Below are 15,000 nucleotides of genomic sequence, written 5' to 3' on the forward strand. Positions count from 1 at the left end.
TCAAACTTGGGACTTGCAAAGTCTTCGTTTAAGTCCCAGGTTTGAACGTTTTTTGACATGATGAGGTTCATTTAAATCGATCGATATTGGAAGGAGGAGATTTCTGGCCAAATTTTTAAATACGTGTTGTTGTATTTTCTTTTAGAGCATGAGAGAGAAGGACCATTGCTATCGTTAAGGGTCATTAACGACTCAACGAGGTTAGAAATCGTAGTAGTTGGAGTACCTAGTTAAAGGTTGATGTAGTCGTAGTGGTGGAGAAGAAGAAGGAGAAGAAGAAGAAGGTGGTGGCAGTGGTTGTGGCGGTGTGGTGGCTGTCGTTTAAACTGTTGTTGTAACGGTGGCAGCGGCGGAGCTCCGGTGGTAGCTGTAGACTGATTTAGATTAAGAATGTAAATAATATTATAGGATATTATATTATATAGAGAGAAAGAGAGACAAAAGTAGTGTTGGAGATTATTGTGATTCTGTGTTTATGATTTGGGAATGTGTTATAAAGATTGAATGTGTACCTATCTACCTACTGTGCTGGGATTGGATATATTATGATATCGAGGTATGTAGATAGAACATTACGGTGTAAGAGGTGAACAAAATTGGATAATGATAATAATAATAATAATAATAATAATAATAATAATAATAATAATAATAATAATAATAATAATAATAATAATAATAATAATAATAATAACAATATGTGACAAAATCTACTGTAAAACTTTGTTATATTGGGATTTACCTGATACCAAATGTGTCTCACCGCATCACAAATTGCAATGTAAATATACATAAAATAAAACCCCATTATGTTATCTACAGCTCTTATCCAAGTTTTTTTGGATTCTTTTTATCATATCACTTTTAATTTTTTTTCAATTCTTAATTTTTCTTTGCTGAAGAAATAGTTTTAGCCCGAACGTACATTATAGACTGCAGGAGTTAACTTAGCTCATTGCTATCGTTTGTCGACAGCCTGAGACAATGGATATTTCTCATTAACTTTTCTCTCCACCCACTAGAGACTGATACACTATGTGTTATACCGAAAGTACCCGTATTAAGCTGGTATTATAATTCTCAGATGGTAATTAGCAATAATATTTATTTTTTGTTCTTTTCACGCTGCGGAAACCGGGATAAACATCGGTTCCGTGGGAATTAAGAATAGAAATGACAGTCTTTTTCTTTGTCTTTACAAAAAATTTGTTTCACGTTTTTTTTGTTTTGTTTTATAATATTAAAAAAAATATATATACTTCTCCCTCCCCCCACCCCCTCCTATTTTTTAAATTGTATTTCTTGTTATTTCAACGCATGGATGCGGATTTTATCCTCGATAGTCAATTGCAAACTGGAATAGAAATTAAAAGTTGAATACTTGAAAGATACCAGTGGGGTTGTGGATGTGCGTGGAAAAAGGGAGGGAGAGGGAGGGGGGGGGGGAGTGGGAAGGGGCGGGGGGAGGGGGGGGGCAGGAGGAGGATTAGTGATTTGATATAACAATATCCACTTAACATCCTCAAAACGCTTAACAATGTGTCCCTAGCCACAAACAACACTTAACATGTAATGTAAGACGAGACATGACGCCTGTTAGGCGATATTTTTTTTCCAACGGATACAAACAAAGCTGTTAACGTCCAGGTATGCTCATTTTACACCTGCGTACGTTGAGAGAATTTGAGTAGACAGCTTTCTCCAAGATCTCAACTCATTCAGAGCGGGACTCGCCCCCCGGACCTTCCTATCCGAAGGCGAGAGTCATACCACTCGACCAAATTTATATATATATATAAAATATTCATTATAACATAGCTTTACCATCGTGACTTCATTTTTCGTGAAGATCAAAACGCTACCTCTCCAAAAAAGTGGGCGTGACGATGGTGATAATAATAATAATTAACAACGTGAAATCGATAATGAACGCATGTTAATTCTAAGAATAACAAGCGATAAAATGGCGTTATCGCTAAGGACTGTCTTGAATACAGAATAATAGTAATTATATCTATAACAGGTAGATTTTTTTTCTTTTTGATTTTGTATTGTTTTGTTTGTTTTGTATTTTTTTACTCTGTCGACCGTACTATCCAGTTTCTTGTCTGTGCATATCAGGACAATTATTATATTATTCTTGCAAAAACAAGGACAACATTTTAAAAAATAACAAGAACAGGAACAATAATAATAATAATAATAATAATAATAATAATAATAATATAATAATAATAATAATAAAATAATAATATAATAAATAAAATAATAAATAATAATAATGATGGTGGTGGTGATGATGATAATAATAATAATAATGATAATGATAATATAATAATAATAATAATAATAATAATAATAATAATAATAATAATAATAATAATAATAATGATAATAATAATAATAATAATAATAATAATAATAATAATTATAATTATAATAATAATACGTAATGAAAACAACAACAACAACAATAGCTACAACAAACAACAACAATGATAAAACAACAACAATATTTCTGGATTGTCTACCACTTTTTCATAGACACATTTTATCCAGCTTGGGGATGCCCCCCCCCCCCCCCCCATATTTATATTTCTGGATTGTCTACCACTGTTTCATAGACACATTATTATCCAGCTTCGGGATACCCCCCCCCCCCCCCCCTATTTATATTTCTGGATTGTCTACCACTTTTTCATAGACACATTTATATCCAGCTTGGGGATGCTCCCCCCCCCCCCCCCCCATATTTATATCTCTGGATTGTCTTCCACTCTTTCATAGACACATTATTATCCAGCTTCGGGATACCCCCCCCCCCCCAATATTTATATTTCTGGATTGTCTACAACTGTATCATAGACACATTATTATCCAGCTTGGGGATACCCCCCCCCCCCCCCCATATTTATATTTCTGTATTGTCTACCACTTTTTCATAGACACATTATTATCCAGCTTGAGGATGCCCCCCCCCCCTATTTATATTTCTGGATTGTCTACCACTTTTTCATAGACACATTATTATCCAGCTTGGGGATGCCCCCCCCCCTATTTAAATTTCTGGATTGTCTACCACTTTTTCATAGACACATTATTATCCAGCTTGGGGATGCCCCCCCCCCCCCCCCCCTATTTAAATTTCTGGATTGTCTACCACTTTTTCATAGACACATTATTATCCAGCTTGGGGATGCCCCCCCCCCCCCTATTTATATTTCTGGATTGTCTACCACTTTTTCATAGACACATTATTATCCAGCTTGGGGATGCTCCCCCTCCCCCCCCCCCCCCTATTTATATTTCTGGATTGTCTACCACTCTTTCATAGACACATTTTTATCCAGCCTGGGGATGCCCCCCCCCCCCCCCCCCATATTTATATTTCTGGATTGTCTACCACTTTTTCATAGACACATTTTTATCCAGCCTTGACATGAATGCGTACCTATGACAAGGCCTAACAGTAACAGTATCAGTGACCGTGGACAAAGGGGTGAATAGGCTCCTCTGTTCATAACTATATTTCTTATCAGTCTGGTGGGTGTCATTATATCTCTTGTCTTGTGTGTGTATGTGTGTGTGTTTGTGTGTGTGTGTGTATGAAAGTATGTGTGAGTGTTTATGAAAGTGTGTGTTATAAAACTCTTCAGGTTGTCATATTATTCATGTGCTAGTTATTATTGTTTTTGTTTTTTTCAAAATGGAAGAGTTTAGGATGAGGAGGAGGAGGATGAGGAGGGTGAGGAGGAGGAAGTGGATGATGATGATGAAGATGATGATGATGAGGAGGAGGAGGAGGAGGAGGAAGAGAAGGAGGAGGAGGGGGGGGGATAGAGGAAGGAGGTGGAGGAGAAGGTGGAGGGATAAGAAGGTGCGAGAAAGAGGGCGAATGGTCGGATGGAAAGAAGAAGAAGAAGAAGAAGAAGAAGAAGAAGAAGAAGAAGAAGAAGAAGAAGAAGAAGAAGAAGAAGAAGAAGAAGAAGAAGAAAAAGAAGAAGAAGAAGAAGGAGGAGGAGGAAGAGGAGGAGGAGGAGGAGGAGAATTAGAAGAGATTTAGATTGATTGATTGATAGGTAAATAGATACATAGATAGACAGATATATATATATATATATATATATATATATATATATATATATATATATATATATATATATAAACAAACGAGAGAGAGAGAGAGAGAGCGAGAGAGAGAGAGAGAGAGAGAGAGAGAGAGATATTTAGATAGACTGATTGATAAATAGATAAATAGATAGACAGAGAGAGATATAGAAATAAATGAGAGAGAGAGAGAGAGAGAGAGGGAGAGAGAGAGAGAGAGAGAGAGAGAGAGAGAGAGAGAGAGAAGCTAAGTTACAAGGAGAAAAGACATGGAATACATAAGAGTTATAGACGCTACACCTATGAACATAATATCACTTACCATTATTATGATAATCACTATGATAATACGTTGAAAGAAAATCATTCATTATATATTTTAATATTCGCATGTTACAAACACTAGGGGAGATATTTTAAAGATATTTGTTGAAAGCTGTAATTCGTCTATAACGAAAAATAACATAATTCAAAGAACTGTGACAATTTGGAATAATCTAAAGTTTGAGACAAAAAATTCTAATTCAATTAATAATTTTTAGAATGCCATTGATAAAGATCTCACCAACATTATATTTGATTTTGACTAATGTACCATGACATTGGATATTAAGGTCTTTTGTATAACAATAATTTGAACCTCTCGAATGTATAAAGTTGGAAATGCCAAAATGAATGTTAAATATCTAGAGTTAATTATGATTCGAATGTTGAATACGGCATTTATTTATGTATTAGATATTTAATACTCAATATTATCAATTAACATTGAATGTTGTTTATATAATTGATAAATTGTATCTTTGCATGAAAGTTACACAGAGCATTTAAGGATTGTTAGAACCTATTAACTCTTAAACGATGCGATACGAATATAGACGAATCTGGAATTCCGACGTGGTCCCAACCGTTGCACGAGCTTGCGAGTGAGCGTTGGGAACAAAGTTCAAATTCCAAAACGCAATATTGTAAGAAATCTTTTAATCTACCCCTCAGTCGATTTTGATTTCGTCACCTCTGAGTTCTACTAGACATTTTCAAAAATATTTAAATGATAGATACTTCTTTTTTCATAAATCTAATTTTAGTGAAATTAAACGTTTGATAATCTGACGTCACAAATTATTATTGTAAACTTGATATCAGTACGCGTTACCATTTATGGGGCGCATCACAGGTAAAATACTTTTTTTTTCTTTTCAAAATTACGTCATGAATTACCCTAGCATGCAATGTGGAACAAAATTTCCATTTCATTCCGCACAAGTCGCCTTTTGAATGCCCTTTTTGAACAACCACTTTTACAATATTTGTCGCTGCATAGAATTGGTTACCCATTCACACCTGAGATGAGTGAGGTAATGCATGTAAAATGCCTTACACACACACACACACACACACACACACACACACACACACACACGCAAACTCGAAACACCGTTGTTTAAAGTTTAAGGAACATTGCAGCTCAACCGGTTTCTGACCATGCTAATCATTGCTTGACTTTATAACAAGACGAGGCATTGCATTGTTAAGCTGAGCCTTCTTGGCGCCAGGGTGTGTTATGAAGCTTTACAAAATCTGTACGGGAATGTTTGTAACAAACCAAGACTAAACAGTTCACGGCTATACTCTGGAAAAACTCGTATTTAAAAATTTGGCCAGAAAACTCGCCCTTCAAATATCGATCGTTTCAAATGACACTCATCTTGGCAAACCAAACATTCTTTAACCTGAGTCTTCCTTAAAGTCCCATGTTCGAGAGTTTTTGTAAAGATGGGGGTCATTCAAATCGATGGATATTTGAAGCAGGAGTTTTCTGGCCAAATTTTAATTATGTGTTTTTCCAGAGTACGACATTTTTCTGGTAAATAACTGTACCTACCTGTGTTCTCAACTTGTATGGCTTCTATCGAGTTAACGTTGCCTTCCTTAACTCACAGCCAAGCGGTTCTTTTACTTTTCTGACAGTTTCAATCAGCAGCCCACAATAAAATCTTCAGTCTAGCGGCCAACAATGAAATCTTTCAGTCTGTCGGCCCACAATGAAATCTTCATTCTAGCGGCCCACAATGAAATCTTTCAGTCTGTCGGCCCACAATGAAATCTTCATTCTAGCGGCCCACAATGAAATCTTCAGTCTAGCGACCAACAATGAAATCTTTCAGTCTGTCGGCCCACAATGAAATCTTCAGTCTTGAGGTCAACAAATTAAAATTTTAATAGACCGGCGGAAGCAGTTTGCCAGATAAAGTTAAAGCCCGCTGTTCTTTATTTCCAGAAGCTGATTTCATTCAAAAACAAATAATAAGTTTATGTGGCTATGAGGTCTTGTAGTGTGACACTCGCTTTCCGATCGGAAGGTCCTTGGTTCGAGCCTCACTCAGCGCATAATTAAAGTCATTGGAAAAAGGCTCTTTGCTCAAATTCTCTCAACTTACTCAGGTGTAAAATAAGTATCTGGCAGTCAACAGCATTGTCTCTGTCATGTCTTGTTCTGCATGTTGCTGTTGGTCAGAGACCATTTATAAAGCGCTTTGAGCACATTTAGTGGATATTGCGCCATATAAAGGCTCACTTTAAAAAAAATGTAACAATATACGATTCTTACACTCTTGCTGTTGGAATTACGGACGTGATCCCAACCGTTGCACGAGATTGCGAGTGTGCGTTGGGAACAAAGTTCGATTTCCAAAACGCAAGAGTGTAAGAAATCATTTATTCTATCTACACCTCAGTCGATTCTGATTTCGCCATCTGTGAATAAAAGACATGTTTAAAAACATTTAAAATGATAGATTTAGTTACTTCTTTTTAAAGAATCGAATTTTTAGTTACATTTAAACTTTATAATCTGAAATCACCAATTATTATAGTAAACATGATATCATTACCCGTTACTATTTAGGGAGAGGGGTGGAACAATTTGGTTTTTGTCCTTAAAGAAATGAATGTAAATCACGGTCTAAACGTATTTTAAAATCTTTTATCAATAATAGTAGAATTTACCAACCTTTTCGTGCCCCCTTCCCCCCTTTTTTTCATATTTTTAAAAATTGAGCTTTTATATAGAGCAATATCCACTAAACAAGCTCAAAGCGCTTTACAAGGGGTCCCTGGCCAACAGCAACACTTAATCATGTAGGACGAGACATGACGCCTATTAGGCGATATTACAAATTTTTTTCGCTGTTTTTACGACTAGGTACTCATTATTTTACACCTGAGTACGGTGAGAGAATGTGAGTAAAGAGCCTTTTCCAAGGACTCAATTATGCGCCGACCATCCGATCCGAAAGCGGGTCTCATTTGATAGTCGTCACTTTGTAGAGTGGTGTAATCTTTGAACAATGTCAAGCCGGAGACTTCATCAACCCATAGCCTGGCATTTCCATCGAAACCCAGGCATTAGCGAGTTAACGAATAGTAGTAGTAAGACTCGCAGTCCGAATGACGCTTGCAGAGAATTGTGTGATTCAGTCATAGTCGATGAGTATAGCTGCTCTCTCCATCCATGTTGTTAATTGTTTCCATTGGTCACGGTCCTGGGCCAGAGTTTTGAGGCTGTCAAGATCTTGTTGTGACTTTAGTACGGAGGGCACTGCAATATTTCTTAGTTCTTCAGGGATTAATTCGGCCTCATCTGAATCCAGAAATTTCTGATATGTAGAGAGATCCTGGTTCAGGGTAGTTACTATTGATGTTGGTGGTCTACCTACATATTTGTTGCCATGAAGGGAATAGTCTGTCATTGCAGTTTGGGCTGGGATGTTGTCTTCTCGACATAAGATGTGACCAAATAGCCTCAATCGCTGTTCTTTTATTATTGTACTCAGACGTTGGACCCTGTTTTTTTCATAGAGATCAGTGTTTGGCCAGAGACAATTGCAAATACTGATCTCTATATAGAAAACAGTTAACGAATACGATCCCCGAACATACACGATCGACAAACGACGAGGAAGAAAATCAGGATCTGTCTTCAGACCTTCCCCACACGACACCCGGTGCGCGATAAACTCTCCATATGAAATGTAACCCCCCCCCCCCCCCCAAAAAAAAAAAAAAACAAAAAAAACAAACCAAAAAAAAAAACAAAACAAAACAAAAAACAAAAACCAAAAACACAAAAAAAAACAAACAAACAAAATAAAAAACAACAAAAAACAAAACAATTCTATGTGTAAAACCATGCATGATTATAATCTAAGTAAAATAATATTATTTTAGTGAGAACTAATCGCGCACCTGGCAGTCTAACTAAAACCAATAGCAAGGAATTTAGTGACGGCAACTTTATACTTCCTTTAACCCTTTCCTTACCACCTGCATCAAAATCCTCACATTTATTACGACACAATCTACATACCTGTTTCTTATTCAGATTTATTTTGTACATCACAAGCTTTGAAGATTGATCTTTGTCTAATTAATAAGAACATAATGTTGTTTTGTAGAGATCTTGTTTGAATTTTAAAAATCAAATTTTCTGTTGGATAAGCCTGTCATTTTGGGGAAAATACTGAAAATAATGGGTACGGTGATAGTTAAAATAAGACACGATAATTTATCTATGTTGAATACAATCGTGATGAGAATGATAATTACACATTTACCACCATCCTGTCAACCTTGTTTTCATGGATTGCGTCAATCCAGTTATAGTGAATCAGCACTTCAATCTTGTATGAAGTCACCGTACTCAGGTGTAAAATGAGTACCTGGTCGTTAACAGCGTTGTCTCTGTCGGAAAGAAAAATTGCAATATCGCATAACAGGCGCCATGTCCCGTTCTACATGTTACGTGTTGCTGTTGGTCTGGGAACCCTTGTAAAGCCGCCTGAGCACGTTAATTGAATATTGTGCGATAGAAAAGTTAAAAAACAAAAAATGAAAAACAAAAAGAAAAGAAAAGTCTGAATGGACAGGTTGAATGAAATTGGGCTTCAACTAACAGTGATCAGAGACGGGACATTTTAGTTGGTTGGAATTTAAACTATAAAACTTTAATCAGAATAGTCATCATCATCGTCGTCATCGTCGTCGTCGTCGTCGGCATCATCATCATCACATCATCATCATCATTATCATCACATCATAAACAACCATCACTTTATCTGTTATCAAACACAACTCAATAATCTCACACATAACAACAACAAAATCACACAACAAATCAGCCACTCAACCAAAACAGCCACAACAACAACAACAACAACAACAACAACAACAACACAACACAGCCACAACAACACTACTATGGTTTTCCCTCAACTTATCTCAGACGCAACACAAGGCCAACGAACAACAAATCCGAAAAATCGCATTTGCTATGGAATCTATTCATAACCCCATGTTTTCTGAGACACACTCCAAAACATCTGAACGAGTTCACCATCCAGTCAAGCTTACATTGACGATAAAGGAAAGTTGTTGACGAGATTCTACTTTGAATTCAAGGTGTTCTTCTCATCTGGAGCTGACTGGTGAATGTGATATTAGAATATTTTCCTTGGTCTTAAAAAAAAAACAAAACAAAACCCGAAAAACAACAACTAGTAAACAAACAATAAACAAAACAAAACAACAATTGACAGAAACAACCCCCCCCCCCCCCCAAATAAACAAAAAAAAAACAACAACAACAACAAAAGAACCCAACAAAAACAGCAAGCAAAAAATAAACCAACCACCCCGCCCCCAATCAAACTAACATAATAAAAATAAATAATTAAAAAGCAAACAAAACATCCACCCCCCCCCCTCCCCTTTTTTTTTCCACCTTCAAAGATAAAATAAAATCAATCCTTAATACAGAGCAATGTCAACTAAAGCTCAAAGTGCTTTTATTGAGGAACAGACCCATTAATTAAACGGGATAATAATTGCAGTCAGGGTGGAAGTGACGTCACAATAAACAATGCGTCACCTTGACCTTTCATTCGAAGGGAGGCGACTCTCAGACAGAGACCAGCCTGACAATGGAATACGGCCTCATGGGGGATATAGAGGTAAGAAAACTTATTTAATCATTTCTATGAAATTCTATTAAATGTATATATTCGTCCTTAGATGATTTGTAGCGTTTATCTGAAGAGAGACAAAGAGAGCAATTTGTCTCCCCATTTCTGGAATTCTCTCCCAAAATCTGTAAGAGATATTTAAGGAGGTGTATAGTATTATTAAATTCTTTCTTGAACTGATGAAAAATAAAATTCCCTTTATTCATCCCATAGGAGAAATTTGTCTCTAGGGTTTATTCCAAGGGAAGACTGGAATAACCCAGGCGTCAGCCGCAGTGCAGTGCCGCAAACTGATCTAGGGCGAGGTGACTTGCTCAAGGTCGCACATCGCAGTGGGTATTCGAACTCGGTACCTTTTGAGTACGAAGCAAAGGCCGTACCGCTGAGCCACGCTCACCCAATGCGTTTGAAATTTTGAATTCGTTCTGAAGGTGCCCTCTCAAGGCTGCGTGTCCTCCTCTTCCACCTCCTTCTCCTCCTCCTCCTCTTGTGACCCAAAAGGTCCCGGGTTCGAGCCCCGCTTCAAGCACTTTCATATTTTTAACCTTTGGCAAATCATTAACCCCCAAATTTCTCACTTTGGAAAACACGAGTGATTCTTGCTGACACCAGACATTCTATTTGATGTATTGTCTATATTCCTTCATGGAATACCTAGGCGACGGGATCTCACTGTGACAACATGGTGATTCCTGTCGACATCAGACACCCTGTTTGAGGTACTATCTATATTCCTTCATGGAATTCCTAGGCGACGGGATCTCACTGTGACAACATGGGTGATTCCTGTTGACATCAGACATCCTATTTGAGGTACTATCTATATTCCTTCATGGAATGCTTAGGCGACGGTCTCTTATGATGACGTGGCGGAAGGGTGTATTTTTATTTTAATATAGAAGAGATCCAAAGTCCAATGTTTCATGTTTGTGACTATAATAGAGTTATATTGAATTCTCCGTACATTGTTCTTCCCGACATGTTACCGTTTTGAGACGAATGGGCATATATTATGAGACTGTGCCAAAAATGTCTTGATCGTGACGCTCGCCACAATCATACTCGAATACTTGAGCTTTTATATAGCGCAATATCCGCTAAACGTCTTCAAAGCGCTTTACAAGGATTCCCGAGCCAACAGCAACACGTAACATGTAGAGCGAGACATGACGCCTATTAGGCGATATTGCATTTTTTTTCGGACAAAAAAAAACACTGTTAACGGTGGGGTTCTCATTTTACACCTGAGTACGGTGAGAGAATGTGAGAGAATGTTCCCGACTACATCATAGGATATCGTCGCCTAGGCATTCCACGAAGGAATATATACAGCTAATTCATCAAACAAGATGTCTGATGTCAACAGGATTCACCCATGTTGGCCAAGTGAGCAAAGTGGGGGTTAATAATCTTGCCCAAGGAAAAAAAATACGAAAGTGCTTGAAGCTGGGCTCGATACCGTGACCTTCTGGGTCACAGAGTAATGCCTTAACTACTCGGCCTCTCTCTCTCTCTCTCTCTCTCTCTCTCTCTCTCTCTCTCTCTCTCTCTCTCTCTCTATTCGTTATGGTGGAGAATAAATACTATGTTGACCAAGTAAGCAAATTGGGGGTTAATAATCTTGCCCAAGGGAAAAAAAAGTACGAAAGTGCCTGAAGCTGGTCTCGAACCCAAGACTAAGGAAAAACAATCGCTTTCATAAATGTTTCTGGGCGAAAAAAAAAAAAGACCTAGAGAACTAGGGATCTGGCATGCTAATTATACTAACGAAAGAGTGAAAATGGAGAGGCTTCGTATGGGAACTCCATTTTCACTCTTTCGTTAGTATTTTCACGATCATCAGCTTCAGGCAGCCCCTGCCGTTTTCTACTTTTCCATGATAATTATAGTAGTTATAGCATTGCAAAGTGTCGAAAAAGTCTGTTAATAACAAGAAGTGAAGCGAGAGTAGGAAAGTGCCAGAAGACAATAGAGAATAAAGATTTCGCGGCGGCGATGGGGGCTCGAACCCGCGACCTTACTGGTACGACAACTCCGCCTGGCCGGGGAGAGCGTGTTTCTACCGTGCCTGCTCCACTCACTTTTTCCGAAAAAGTCTGGATAACGTTGATTCTCTGTCAACAATTTGTTTTTGAACATTTAATTTGAGAAAGTATTTCTACCATTCTATGAGAGCTCAATCGCCAATTTTTCTTGTTTTCTTGGTTCGTTTATGTGGTCTAGTCGTATGATACTCGCTTTCAGATCGGAGGGTCCTGGGTTCAAGACTCGCTCAGGGCATAGTTGAGTCATTGGAAAAGGCTCTTTACTCACATTCTCTGATCGTACTCAGGTGTAAAATGAGTACCTGGCCGTTAACAACGTTTTGTCTGTTGGAAGAAAAAATTACAGGCGTCATGTCTCGTTCTACATGTTACGTGTCGCTGTTGGTTTGGGACCCTTTGTAAAGTGCTTTCAGCACATTTAGTGGATAGTGCTCTATATAAAAGCTCAATTTTTTTTATTTGACATTATTCGACTGATAGAAACGGAAGAAATCGAAATCTTATTTCTTAGCTTTTTAAAAAAGTATTTTTGCGGCAAACGTCACAAAAACGGCCTTTTTGCTTTAACTCATATGATTTCATTTTTTAGCATCTAAATCTTCCCGACTGACGTTTACTTATTTCCAGGTCTGATAACCCGATACATTATTACGTGGTCATTACTGTTGTAATGGAAATAGTCTCAAACCGAAGTGTACATCTATACAGGTCTGACTTCCGAACGCCAAATACAGGCCGAGTTTAACATTGTTGCAATGGACAATATTTTACGTCGTTTTTTGAAATTCCCATTACAACAAACGAGCCCCATAAGGAATTGGGTGATCAGACCTTGCACATAAGTACACGTCGTCTCAAACCAATGTATGATATTGTCCATTACACAAATTTTTTAATGAAACGAAACCCATAATTAAGTTTGGTAATCAGACCTGCTAATATATGTACGTCGGCCTAGAAATAAAAACTCTTTTAAGGCGAGGGGCCAAGGATGAAAATTTAATAAAAAATATTGTTGTTTTGTCAGTGAGTGGCAGGGAAAGACCTGGACGTTTGACCAGTGGTCAGTGTGTTTATACAGTGGTCATGAAAATCAATAGATCAAAGAGGTGATTGATTTTTCTGATTGGTTGATTGATTCCCTGTTCAATCAGCGTTTAGTGAAGGCAATTGCCATTTGCATTGAGGTCTGTTTGACTAGTGATAATTTAATACATATTTTCGGCCATGCCGTGGTCAAATGGTTTGACTCTCGCTGTCGGACCGCTAGCACTCTAGTTCGAGTCCCGGTCTGAGCAGCGAAAGGTTGAAACCTTGGAAAAGGCTCTTTTTAATCACATTCTCTCAGCGTATTCAAGTGTTTAACAAGTACCGTTCAACCAAAACTCGAGGTGCCGAAATGAGCCAGTAAAATAGAGAGAGAAAAATGAAGTGAGTAGATTTGACGCATATATAGCTAGAACGGAGTTGACGTCACTCGAGTCTTTGTTATTGTGTTTTGCCATCCGCGTTTATGAGTAATTCTCACTAAACTGTATGAACTAGACTATAAAAATTCATGGTTACAAACAGTCTTGTGTGTTGGTCCGTTTACTTCCGGATGACAATGTTGTGAGCTTCTTAGCCAAGTGCATACTTTCTATAGGTAGAATGCGCTTGGCCAAGGAGTTCATAACATTGCCATCCGGAAGTACAACGGACCAACACACAAACTCTGTGTAACCATGAACGTTTATAGTCAGGTTAATACAGTTTAGTGAGAACAACTCACAAACGCGGATGGCAAAAACAATAACAAAGGCCTGAGTGACGTCATGCGCATACTTTCTATATAAGGGAACAAGACAAAACACGTTGTTTGTTTTGTGTTGTTTCCCTTATAATATATGAGTCACATCTACTCACTCTATTTTTCTCTCAATAAGTATCTACCGTTCACAGCGTTGTCTCTGTCGAAAAAGGGTTGAAATATCGCCTTATAGATAGTATGCGCTTGGCTAAGAAGCTCACAACATTGCCATTCGGAAGTATAACGGACCAACACACAAAACGGTGTGTATCCATGAACGTTTATGGTCAGGTTAATACAGTTCAGTGAGCATTACTCATAAACGCGGATGGCAAAAAACAATAACAAAGACATGAGTGACGTCATCTTCGAACTATCTATAGCGGTCATGTCTTGTTTGACAGTTGGCTTGAGACCCTTGCAATGCGCTTTGAGCACGACTAGTGGATGTTGTCTTATATAAATGCTCGTTTAAAAAAAAAAATGATATCGTCAGGCAGGTCCAGTCGTTGTAGTTTCTCAACTATTAGAAAGAATAGGCTTCAACAGTCGTGACGTCACTTCGTAATGACGCATAGTAACTTAGTAACTGGTTCTAAACTATCGGAACAATGGGGGACGCCCTTATGAAATACTTCTCCGACGAGCATAAAAGTGTATCCATAGGAGAAACACATTATAGATCTGATCATGTTTTGACTTTTATACATTCTGATTACATGACATGTGAAAAAGTTCTAGCCAGCATGAAGAATAAAAAGTGCTGCTCGTTGCTGGGCGGACGTGACATCAGACTATTGAATCCTATTTGGGTTAAAAGGAATTCAATCAATGCTGTACGCTTGGCTAAGAAACTCACAACATTGCCATCCGGAAATATGACGGACCAACACACAAAAATCTATGTGTAACGTTGAACGTTTATAGTCTGGTTAATACAGTTTAGTGAGAATTACTCATAAAAATAGATGGTTAAAAACAATAACAAAGACCTGAGTGACGTCGACTTCATTCTATCTAAAGATAAAACGAAGAT

At 37.8% G+C, this 15,000-nt stretch overlaps 1 protein-coding gene across 1 annotated transcript in view; it reads left to right on the forward strand.

Annotated features, from left to right (window-relative positions):
- Positions 1-210: 210 nt before the first annotated feature.
- Positions 211-15,000, forward strand: part of LOC144956068 (uncharacterized) — a 42,786-nt gene continuing 27,996 nt past the window's right edge. The window contains exons 1-2 of the mRNA XM_078886396.1: positions 211-556; positions 9,392-10,118. Coding sequence (XP_078742522.1) covers positions 10,028-10,118 — 91 coding nt within the window. The 5' untranslated portion in view covers positions 211-556; positions 9,392-10,027. The remainder of the gene's footprint in view (positions 557-9,391; positions 10,119-15,000) is intronic.

Source organism: Berghia stephanieae, chromosome 10 (genome assembly GCF_034508935.2).
Source record: "Berghia stephanieae isolate SIO BIC M18660-M18661 chromosome 10, UCSD_Bste_1.3, whole genome shotgun sequence".
Taxonomy (NCBI): Eukaryota; Metazoa; Mollusca; class Gastropoda; order Nudibranchia; family Aeolidiidae; genus Berghia; species Berghia stephanieae.